Source organism: Spermophilus citellus (assembly GCF_964194105.1).
Source record: "Spermophilus citellus genome assembly, chromosome: 15".
NCBI classification, from domain to species: Eukaryota; Metazoa; Chordata; class Mammalia; order Rodentia; family Sciuridae; genus Spermophilus; species Spermophilus citellus.
The window spans coordinates 52,323,178-52,335,136 of NC_138195.1; the positions used below are offsets into that span (position 1 = coordinate 52,323,178).

Here is an 11,959-nt window from a genome sequence, read left to right on the forward strand (position 1 = left end):
TAACATGGAATTAGCTCTGCCGCTGAGCCAGAGGCTGTTCTTGTGGGCTAGAGGCTGTCCTATGGGCAAGAGGCTTCCTGGATTCTCAGAGAGTCTGAATGTTAACTCCTCTGCATGGGGCTTCCAACTCCTAGGGGCTTCTCTCCTTTCTTGGCTCTGCTTCCCAGGACTTCAGCAGTCTGCACCCAGGAGACACCCAGATCACACTTCCACACCCACCACACATCCCAAGCCGTACACGTCCTGACCCTGGGAGATGGCAGTGGGAAGGCCATATGCTCTCCTGTCTTCTGTTAGCCGTGTCACTGGCATTTTGTGCAGGGGGACCTGAGCCTGTGAGTTGACTTCAGAGCCTCCCAGGGATGCTCCTTTTTTTCTGGCCTATCACTAGAAGGCAAGCAGACCCAGAAGCACAGCTGTACTAGGTGGGGTGAGCAGTCACAGGTCGACTCCCAGCACACCTGCACGACTAGAGGTAGCCAGTCCACCCTCCTCCCCACCCTGTATGCCAGGACTGGCTGGACAGCTCCCACCAGGTGCTGATGTGCCCAAGGACTCTCCCTTGCCAGGTTAAGGTTGACAAGTGTATTAGCAGGGCTCAGAGAACACCTGGCCCTCCAGGCTCTGAGATATTCCAGCCCATATCAGGGTCCAGGGGAACGGCTGTGTCAGAAGATCCAAGGACCATCTGTCCAGAACAGGGCTATTTACAGGAATATGGAGCCCCTTCCTGCTGCCCGAGAATGGACATTGTGGGTCATCTGCCTCTCACTGACAGCTGTAGTGGCCTGTTCCTCCAGTCTCTTCCTCAGGTCATCCCACATGTGGTTTCTCCAAGGTCCCAAAACCCCATGGTCGTGTGGTTATCCCCTATTTTCAGGGTGGGGGCTGGAAGGAAGAAAAGCCACCTGGACTGTGGGCCAAGGCCAGCCCACAGCAGAAGTGGGTAACAGCCCTCAGCAGAAACAGGAAGAAGAACTAGGGTCTGGGGAAGACCAGGGGTAGCGTGACTACTGTTTGCAAACTCAGAACTGCTTTTCTGTGTGGCCCAGAAGATGGGGCCAGGCACAGAGAGGGGGCCCAGAAGACTAAGAAAACATGTGGTCACCGGGCTGCCTGTTCCAATTGGCAGCACATAAGTGGGGCTGCGGGCCCTGTGGGGATGTTTAGAGTGGGGATAAGGGCATGGGCTCAACATTCAGAGCCTTCCCCAGGCCTTCCGCTCTGAGGGAGGGCCTGCTTGGAACAACAAACAGACTAGCAGGGTACATGTTTCAATCTTACCTACCCACCTATCTGCAGACAACCCATTTTTTGGTGCTTATGCTTGCTAAAGAATTACCTAGATCTGTTAGAGACAACTCCAGGCTCAATAAGGCCTGGAGGTGCCTGGCCTTCTCAGTGTCTGGTACGAGGGGGTTGGCCAGGAAGAAGGGCCCAGCAGTGTGCTGAGATGCCCCTGGTCACCCAAGTTCCCACCTTGCTCTACCCTTTGATGTCACAGCTGAGTTCCATCCTTGGAGGCAGGCAGGGTGCATCGTCTTCATGCCCAGCCTTGCCCCTTTCCTGGGCCTACTTGGGGGGTGCAGCCCCGGGCCTGAGCTGCACGCCTGCCCCATGCTATGTGTCTGCGTCTGCTCTCTGCTGCCCTGGCCCTTGGGGGGCTGCACCGCGCTGCCGGCAGCACCACTTGCCTCCCCGCTCCCCAGAAACATGCCCATTTTGCTTCTTCATTCTGCCCTTGCTGTTGTTCGTTGTGACGGTGTCTGGGGTGGGGAGGCCGAGGGGTTCGGAGGGGCCTGGGCCTGCTCTCAGCATCTGCGCCTGTCTCAAAGCCCTTCGGGGCCGCGTGCAGCCTGAGAGGCCCGGTCCCCTGCCTTCCTCTCCGCGGCCTCCCTGGCTGGCAGTTTCAGGGGAGGACAGGGTTTTTGTTTGTTTTTCTGCCCCCTCCCACCAACAACCATTCAGCCTTGTGAGGGGGCAGCTTTGTTTGGGGGTTGTTATTTCCCTGGTTTGTTTGGTTTTCATTTTCTCCAGGCATCTCGTGGCTGTTCCTCGTCACCTCACCTTTCTTTCTCCTGCTCTCTCCTCCTCCACAGATGCCACACGCTGGCAGTTCTGACCAGCCCCATCCCTCCATACAACAAGGTTTGCACGTACCACACCCCAGCAGCCAGTCAGGGCCTCCATTACATCACAGTGGGGCTCCTCCTCCTCCTCCTCCTTCCCAGCCTCCCCGGCAGCCGCCACAGGCCGCTCCCAGCAACCATCCACACAGCGACCTGACCTTTAACCCCTCCTCAGCCTTAGAGGGTCAGGCCGGCGCGCAGGGAGCGTCCGACATGCCGGAGCCTTCACTGGATGTAAGTTGGGGTCACCATGCGCCTTGGCCTGGGGCCAGGCCTGGCACCGGGACCTGCCCGAGAGAAGGGGTGGGTGTTGAGGGCTCAAGGCCCCGGGTGGAAGAGGTGGGTGGGCGGTGGGTGGACCCCAGCCAGTCTGCCCTGGCTCCAGAACCAGGAAGCCCCACCAGGGGGAAGTGTCATTGAGAACCCCTGCTCCGCTGGCCCCTCCCCACAGTCCCCTGACCACAGTCCTTCCACCCAGGTCCTTGCAGGTTCCCTTGGGGCCAGGGCTTTGGAGGCAGCACAGGAGGGTCCCTGCCCTTCTTCCCAACCTCCTCCCCTCACTTCCCCACCATGTTGAGCTTGCTGTTTCTGTGTCTGCACCCTCTCTGGCCTGAGGCACGGGAGGGGCTGGAGTGACAGGGCCCTTCTGTCTGTCTTGCTGGTCTTGTCTGTCTGCAGTTTTCTTGTCCACGTGTTGTCCATTCCCTGCTTCCGCTTGCTCCATCGTTCACTCCGAGAGGCCCCTGTGTGGGGTGACAGAAGCTGGGGGGCAGGAAGATCAGCTTCACTATCAGGGGACAACTGAGGTTCAGGGCTCCCCCACCTTGAGGCCTAAACAGTTTGGAAAATTAGGGTGGGACACGGAATGACTGAGGCTGAGCACTAGTTGGACGGACTGGCAGGTATGGGGCAGGACGCTTGCTATTCCCATCCCCGCCTTGGTTGCTGGGGGCAGTGACTGGCCTACACCTCTACGTCGACGCTCCCCAGAGGAGGCCTGTCCTCCACTCAGTGACACTTGTCCTCCACCTCCTGGGCCCACTGGGCAGCAGAGGCTTCGCAGCAGGTGGGACTCACTGTGCTGCCATCTTGGGTTCTCACCCAGACATAGGCCAGTGGGGGTGTCATGGTAGAGGGTAGGAGACAGTGGGCCACAGGCTTTTCTAGGAGGTCTGGGGAGAGGACCAGGGTGGTGAGCACTGCAGAGACCACTGGCCTTCCCACAGCCCACCTCCTTGTGCTCACGTGTAAAGCCACGCGTGGCTTCTGCTGGGCGGCCGTGTAACCTGCCCTGGGACTTCCCAGGGTGTAGGGTTGATGTATGTGCCTGAGAAGGACCAGCCCAGCCCAGGTCTCGGCAGTCCAGCTCCTCTGCCCTAGGCTTGAAATGAGCATGGACGAGGCCCAGTGGCCTGGATGTGTGTGGGCAGCCAGAAGGCCCACACTCAACACTGCTAGGGTCCCTCTTTGGGCTAGGGTCTTGGGGGGCAGATGGAAGGGGAACGACCAGGCTGGCGGGCATCCCTGCACTCCCTCCCTGGGCCACTCCCAGTTAACACCTCATCTGGACTTCATTCTTTTCCAGCTCCTGCCGGAACTCACAAATCCTGACGAGCTCCTCTCTTATCTGGATCCCCCCGACCTTCCAAGCAATAGCAACGATGACCTCCTATCTCTCTTTGAGAACAACTGAAGGCCACCCCTCCACTGGGGCCATCCCTCCCCACTCTGCCTCCTACCCCGTCTGTCCCACACACTTTTCCACCCAGGAGCCCATGCCTCAGGCTGCCCCTCACAGGGACCACAGGCTTGAGGGTGAGCAGGGTGTACCCGGAAGGCCTGTGAGTCTGCAGCCCGTGTCTCCCATGCCCAGAGCAGGCCCCGGGATGACCTCCACTGAGGGGGGCCCGGCCCAGCAAGAGGCTTGTGCTGATGGCGGCTAAAGGTCCCTCTGTCTGTGCTGACTCCAGATGACCTCCAGTGTCCCCAAGGGTTCTTCCACTTTCTAAACTGTAGCCCTGCCTCCCTGCTTCCCAGCCCAGAGCTTCCTGCAAGTGATTGGAGCCTGAGAGAAGGCCCCCAAAGACCTGGGGAACCCCAAACTTTGGAGAAGCAGTGACAGTTGGCAGCAGGGGAATGGCCTGCCCCCCACCACCCACCACAGAAAAGCACAAATCTCTGGGAAGGAGAACATCTCAGAGGCCAAAGGTCATCACTTTGGCCTCTGACCTCTAAGCCAAGATACCCTGTAAACTTTCTCAGAAAGCAGAGAAAAAGGACAAGATTCTGTGTCTGAGAGGGTCTGCCATTCCTGCTTGGGGACTGGTGGGAAAGGAAATCAGGGCCTCCCGGGAGACAGGACGAGGCATTGGAGGGTTTCACAACCTTTTGGACTCAGATCAAGGCTCAGCCTCAGAGGGCAGAGAGTGAACACACACGTGTGTGCACCCAACCCAAATGATTATGCCCCTGGAGGGGGGTGTGGGGTTGCCACCAGCCAGAGTCAAATAGGGCAGCCGCTTACAACTCTGCTCCAAGCTACTCCCTGATTTGAGATGGCCACATGGAAAGTCCCGAAGTCACCTGGAGGAAAGGAAGATTGCACTTGGACAGCAAGCAGCTTCCCTCCACGTGTGCTGGTTCCTTCCTGCGGCCCGTCTCCCGCCTCTCCAAGACTGTTCCATGGGACACTCACTTCCCTCTGTGTCCTCGTTCCATTTGTCCAGCCAGACAGCAGTGGTAACCGGTGGAGAGGTAGGGCAGGCGCCAGGGCGGCTCAGGTGAGGCCTGCACTGGAGCTGGGCAGCAGGTGGCCAGTGCACCCGCATCTCTCCCCATGCTCAAAGCTGCCCCTGGCTCCAGCCCAGCCATCGCTGAGTGCACCTGGACAGCCCTGCAGGCAACTCATGGTGTGAGTGTCCGTGTGGCCGCCAGCCTGCTCTTGGCATCCCCCTCCACCCGCAGCTCTGCACACACTCCTGCTCCCTCTGGTCTTCCTTCACTGCTTCACTCCATCTGGCTTAGGTGTCCCCTGGGAGCTTGTCACATGTCCACTTTGTTCCAGGCTGATCTGTGCCCCTGAGCCTCATGGCGTATGGAGATGCTGGAGTGTCCCCTCACCTGGGTCCTAGCTATAAATTCTTGGCGCCCTTCTTGCTGCTGCCCAGGGCCCTTGCCTGCCCTCCCGTCCACTCTTGGTATCCTCATTTGCCATCAATCTCCCAGTCTCCCTCTGGGTGGTGGGTGGTCTCCAGCACTCTTCTGCGGATTATACCGGAAAGGTGGCCTCAGCTGTTGACTTGCAGTCACCGTACCAAATGGCACAAGGTTTTCTGTAGGAAAGCTGCCATCGCCCCCGCCCTTTTTCTTCCTTTGTCCCCGTTGTCGAGGTTTTTTCAAACAGTGTGTTGTTCAGTATGCAAATCAATTATTTTAAGAATCGCTTTTGTAAATATCTTTGTGAATATTTTAGTATTGTCTTTGATAATATTCAACATTTTCATGACCTGGTTATAGCCTTTGCTGGTGTTTTTAAAATACCTTGACTCAACAACAAAAACTCGAGTCCTCTTTTTTTAAAAAAAAAAACAACAAACAATAAAAAAAAAGAAACCAGGGCTATTTGTACAGATGAGGGACGAATAGAATGGGTGGCTAGGCTGGGAGTCGGAAGACTAGGCAATTCACAGTTGAGAGCCATACCCAGTGGGCTTCTGGGTACAAGATCATGCCAGGTGGTGTTGTGGTCGTCCCTGCACAGGGCCTGTGGCCTGGCGGGAGGCCATGGTCTAGGTTGGACCATCTGGAATGTTCACCTTCAGACAGACTGACGGAAGCCTGCCTTAGATGATCCTGCTTCCTGCCATGATCCTTTGCCCTGACAAGGCCTGGGACCCTGCTGGTCCTTTTCACTGCGTGCCCAGATTCTGCCCACAGACCCATCCACAGCATTAGTGGAGAAGCCGTAGATGTGCTGGCAGGGAGGCCTCCAGGCCCCTCTCCTGGCCATCTCTGGGCTGGACACCTCAGGCTGATTTCCTAGACCCCCTCCCAAGCAAGCCTCCACCAGCTAGTTCATTCAAGAGCTTCCTTGTGGACGGCACTGCCAGAAGCCCACCCTCCAGGGACATCCCCCTCCCACAGTAATTTTGGAGCTTGTCTTGGGTATGAGGGAGGAGCAACAACATCTGGAGCTGGAACTGTCCCTTAGTAGTGACCGATGCACATAAGAGCAACATCTGTAAGCAGAGGCAGGCCTGAGCTCTGGAAAGATATTTCCCTGATCCTTTCAGATGACAACTTGGAGCCATAAGTAACCTCAAAAAAGGAAAAAAAAAAAAAAACAGGCCTCAGCAAGCCACGTTTCCATGATACGCATCGACCCACCCCATAGGCACGTTTCTGCCACCTCTCCACAAAGATGGAGTGGAAGGCAGCCGGCAGACGGAAAGAGCCCCCTGTGGGCCATCACCCCATCTTCTTGGTTTGAAGCTTTATCCATGTATCATGTTCCCTGTAGCCATTTTATTTTTGAAGAAACTTCTAATGCTTTCTCCCTAATGGAGGCCCTAACACCCCCACCCCCACCCCCACCCCCAGAGAGCTACAGGCCTGCTCCCAGCAGGCCTCGGGCCTGACCCGTCCAGACAGGGCAGCGTCAGCAGCAGTGACTCGAGGGACGTGTATATATGTAAATGAGAAATAGACACACGTCAGCAGATGCATTCATTTCTCTCGGAATGTGTATTGTTTTTTTTTTTCTTTTACAAAACAAAACGAGAAAAAAAAAAAGGCTTGGAACTCCATCTTAACGTGGAAAAACTAGATCCTGTTTGTTAGCGTTTGTGAGTTCTCCACATTTTGTCCCACTCATGTAATATACTCTGACCCTGTGTGGAAAGGCATTTTTGTTCTGTTTTGTTTTTATTTTACCTACATGTACTATTTAGCTTCAGTCTACTAGTCCTGCCACCTGTGTACTTTTTAGGGTGCTATGGAAATAATGAAAAGAAACGGGGGATTTCAGAAGAAAATTGTAACCAAATTCATACTTTGTATAATTTTTGATATCATGATCGCAGGTGATTCACACGTACACACATAAACACACCCACACGTGCAGCCTGAAGTGACTCCCACAGAAACCGTCATCGTCTCTGTACATCGTATGTACAATGCAATCATTTCATACTTTCAACTGGTCAGAAAAACTAATTGTGATTTCTAGTCTTGCAAAGCTGTATGTAGTTAGATGATGTGACAACCTCTAATATTTATCTAATAAATATGTATTCAGATGAAACCTGTATATTAGGTGTTCATGTGGTTATTTTGTATTTAAAGATCAAATTATTTGACTATTGCTAGACATTTCTATACTCTGTTGTAACACTGAGGTATCTCATTTGCCCATGTTAATTTTTTTCTAAATAAATTGACAAAAATGAAGGTTTTGGTGAATCAGCTATTTTGTGGCTGCCAAGGAGTGGTCTGGGTGTTTTGGCTGTTGTTTTTAAACCACTACCCCTGCCCTGTCACTCTGCTTTGGGTATGAAGCTGGAAGAGCCCTGCAGGGGGCCCTGGGAGCTGTGGGCAAGTGAGTGCTCAGAACCCTGTACCCTCCTCACCTGCTTCTGGCAGGAACTTGTCTCCAGCAGGCCCTGATCCTGACAGGCAGGTGGGGCAGATGGAGTGGGTAGTGAGTGGTGTGTGGCTGAAATGGGGCCTGAACAGATCCAGGTCTTTGTAGCCATGCATGACTCAGGGTGTCTAATGGTGGCTGTCACCCATAGTCCCCCATGGATTAAAAAGCAGGAACCTATTCATGTTGATCCCCCCAGTGGTGATTGGATCCAAAATGTCTAGAATGAAAAAACAGAGGCCTACCCAGGCCTCACAGGAAGTGGAGTGTTAACAGCTGCTCTCCCTCCCCAGCTCTGCCTGGCCACCTGCTTCTCTGTACACCCATCCTCATCCCCTCCAAGGGGAGCTTGGGATTTCTCTTCTCCAGGACTGTGCTTTCCCTGGGGTTTGGTCTCATGATGGCTCCCACCCAGACCACAGTCCCAACCAGCCTCACAGCCTCAGCACCCAACAGACTGGCTGCTCTTCTGTGTGTCCCATTTAAACTTTGGGGAAGTGAATCAGATTGGCAGAGCTCAGCAGTCAATTGCTGGACTCCCCTTAGCCTGACCACGGGACACCAGGAAGACAACAGGCATGGTTGCCACGGGGAAGTAGGGGGCTGGCAGGGACCCCAAATCTATGTGCTAGTGTGATTCTGGAATGTCTGTGAGGATGTGGGTCAGGAGAGGGTGCAGGACTGAGTGAGGGGTGTAATGTGTGCCTAAGTTGGGCTGAGGTGGCAACGGACTGCCTATAGGGTCTGGGTGCCCAGAAGTCCCTTGACTCTAAGGTGGCACTGAGGTGGCCAGAGTTTCCCTTTGGGGTAGGAGATGGAAGGTGAGGGAGAAGGGTTTACTTTAAGACTGGAATCCAGGCTGCTGCTGAGCCGCAGGCACTGCCCTCTGCCACAACACACAGTGACGTTTCCCTCGGAGCTGCTGCTCTAAGGGTGGCCGAGCAGGGTGGGCATCAGGAAGCACTTCCCAGAGGGGCAGGTCCTGCTCCTGCTCCTTATAGCCTGACCCTCCAGCAAGCTGTCAATCAGCATGGCGGAGCATGGCCAACACTTTTGAATGAAAATAAAGTAGAAAATATCAGCAGTGTACCCTACAGGACAGAGGGAGGGAGTATATCAGGCCACTTTCAGGGTGTGAATGTGTGAGTGTGTATACATGCACACGCGTGTTGAACCGGTGGGTTGTGTTTAAAAACAAAAGTTGGAATGGCATTGTGCCAAAGGTGGAAGTGGGTGAGCAGAGGGGAGGGAGTGCGTTCCCCAACGTCACGACAAACAGCACACCTCCCTGCCATTTCAGCTGGACACCTTGAACCAGGGAGACAGCCAGATACAAGCCTGTGGCTGACCCAAGGCTTCAAAGAGACCAGCTGGCCCATCCTTCTCCCTCCCGAGATAGAGTACTTCCTTCTAGGGCCCTAACCCCAGGATGAGAAAAGTTTACTGATAAAGCCCCGGGAAGGCCCTGGCTCAGGGCAGCAGGAGCTCAGCCCCCCCCACACACACACCTGGGCTTTACATCACAGGTCATCTTGGGGGTTCCCTTAGCCCACTTCACAAAGCCCCCATAGAAGCCTGCAGGATGCTACTTGGGGGAGTCATTTGGCCTCACAGGGAGATGCCAGAACACACTGGGGTCTCCAGCCCCAATAGGTCCTCAGGTCATCCAGCCAACCTCTTACCATCCATTGCTCTTATGTCCTGCTCCCACCTCCCATTCAGCCATGCCCACCTCAGACTGGGCCCCACCCTCAGATGCCCACTGCTGTCCACCCAACCCACAGGCCCACATCCATCTCCCCCCAGCCATACATCCTTCCTCAGCCCAGGTTCAGAGGAGGTGGTGTCCCTCCCGTGGGGACCAGCTCCTCCCCAGCCCCTGACACCAGAACCTGCTTCTCTTCCATCAGCACTTCACTCCATCGGGAGCCCCTTCCCCTGCCTTCCTCCTTCCTAGGTCTGGGCCTCAGCCCTGCCCTTGTGAGGTCTACCCCCGGCTTCCCAAATCCTGGATTTTGATGCCTTCCCCTCCTTCTCACACAGGCTCCTTAGAGAGTCAAGGAACAGGCTCTTGTTCACTCTCCTCTGCCCCCACCACATGCCCACTTTGTGCCCACTCCTCTGAGACTTCTTCTGCCAGCTCACCAGCAACCTCTTGCTCTCAGAGAGTGGGCTCAAAGGCACATGTGACCACTACTCTTCCTTCCTGGAAACTTTCTGCAGGCAGAAGGCTGGAGATGTACTGGTGGCAGGTAGAGATTGATAGTGGCTGGCAAGGGGTGGCAGTGTGTCACCTGGGCTAACTGGATAGGATGAAGCAGGCTACTGTCCCAGCTGGTACCAAGTCTCTGGCATTGGAGAGGTAAGGGAAGAATGACTAGGAATTAAGACCTTGGCATTGGGTGTCTATTGCTAAGTGTCAGTGATGCACTGAAGAAAGGAAATTACTCTGCACAGCTCTTAATCGACAATTTAAAACAAAGGATGAGAGTCAGACGAAACCTCTTGGCAGGAAGCCTTGAAAACATTTACCTTCTGCAGCCGGAGGGCAGACAGAGTGAGGATCAGGGAGAGGGCTTCTGCGCAAGAGCAGTGGGTTGACAGAAAAGGCTGAATTCCCCATCGAGACAGTCTCTTATACCAAATTGAGCCCCTAATCTTGGAATGGGGACATTTGCAACAATGCCTCTCCACTGGCACACACATACTGCCACACAGAGGGTTTATATCCACCCGATAATGAAGAAGAACAATTCCAGAGCTTGGGCCAACTTGGTATATGGGGCCAGCCAAAAGTGAGCTGCACCTGCACTCCAGCCCAAAGAAGGTGACCCTGAAAGACCATGATGAGAAGAAATCCCTCCAGCAGGTAGATTTGAGTGGCCATTGGCGTGGCAAGAGATGTGATCTGAGATAAGAACATATGTGTACTAGCGGTGGGTAGTGAATGGTTAGCTATTGGTCAGAGGGCTGGAAACAGCAAGACTGGACCATCAGAGACATTTGGGAAAGAGGCATGTGGCCCTATGAGAGTCAGCAAAATGTGTGAAGATCCACCCTGTGACATTGTAACATGTACATAGAGCATTCAACAAGCAGGTGGGCAAGGTGACTCATGCAAGGGACATCAGCCAGTCCCTGTCAATGCCCCTGGCCCTTCAGGTAGTGCTTGTACAATATGGACACCTGATCATGGTAACAATTATGAATCTATACATAACCCCAAAAGCTTGGGCTTCCTTTTATCAAGGTTGATGTCGCTTCTGCTACTGCTGAATGTCCAACCGGTGATCAACAGAGACAAAAGCTTAGACCCTGATATGGTAACATCCTATGAGGAGGCCAACTATCCACTCAGTGGCAAGTTTATTACATGGGACCCTTTATAATAAAGAGATCATGAGAAGGGTAGAGAGTCACTCTGACCAGGAGCCATATATATTTTGGGTATGAGTCAAGCTGTTCTGATGGTGCCTTAGGCCATTGCCATGATCTTAGGACTCTCAGGCTGAGTGATTTACTGGTGCAGGCTCTCATATAGCATCGCTACAAGTCACAGCAGGGGCAGTATGCCAGTAGGTTGGTGACTATAGGATCCACTGGTCCTACTCATGTGGCACCATCTAGAAACTGACGACCTAGAAAGCATAGAATAGCTCATAAAGATATAGCTGAGGGGCCAACTGGGAGGTTACACCCTGTGAGGTGGAAGAAGATGGCTTGTTATCTTTTAGCTTGCACTAGTCACTTTAAATCAATGACCATCATGCATCTGTCAATAGGCAGACAGAATAAACTTAATGTGAGAAGCAAGTGGCGCTGTGCAGGGGCTGAACAGGAGACACTGTAGAGCTCTACCATGTTCCCTTGGGTTTTGCCCATGCACCCATCCTTCAGCTACGGTGAGGGTTGATTCCAAGAGCTCACAGATTCCCTTTCTGTAGTCAATTGCCCTTCAGTGGCAAGAGCTGCGTCTCCTGGGAGTTTACACCCACACAAAATGATTGACTAGCTCTGTGTATAAAATGCCCGCCATCTTGCCTTAGTTCCAATGCCCTGGTTCTGTGGCCCAACCAAGGAGAGCCTTTCCTGGAGATCCTATTGCTGTTCATCTCTTCCTTCTCCTTACCATGCTTCTCTCACTCTCACAGGCTGTGAACAAGCAGTCCCTCAATAAATCGGCTTCACA

At 53.9% G+C, this 11,959-nt stretch overlaps 1 protein-coding gene across 8 annotated transcripts in view; it reads left to right on the plus strand.

Moving 5' to 3' along the window:
* Nucleotides 1-7,437, plus strand: part of ZMIZ1 (zinc finger MIZ-type containing 1) — a 175,170-nt gene extending 167,733 nt beyond the window's left edge. For 7 of the 8 annotated variants that reach the window (XM_081268295.1, XM_081268298.1, XM_081268297.1 and 4 more), the window contains 2 exons: nucleotides 2,100-2,363; nucleotides 3,715-7,437. In XM_081268295.1, coding sequence (XP_081124421.1) covers nucleotides 2,100-2,363; nucleotides 3,715-3,822 — 372 coding nt within the window. In that variant the 3' untranslated portion in view covers nucleotides 3,823-7,437. The remainder of the gene's footprint in view (nucleotides 1-2,099; nucleotides 2,364-3,714) is intronic. The other variant, XM_081268299.1, reaches the window with a different exon arrangement.
* The last annotated feature ends 4,522 nt before the right edge of the window (nucleotides 7,438-11,959 follow it).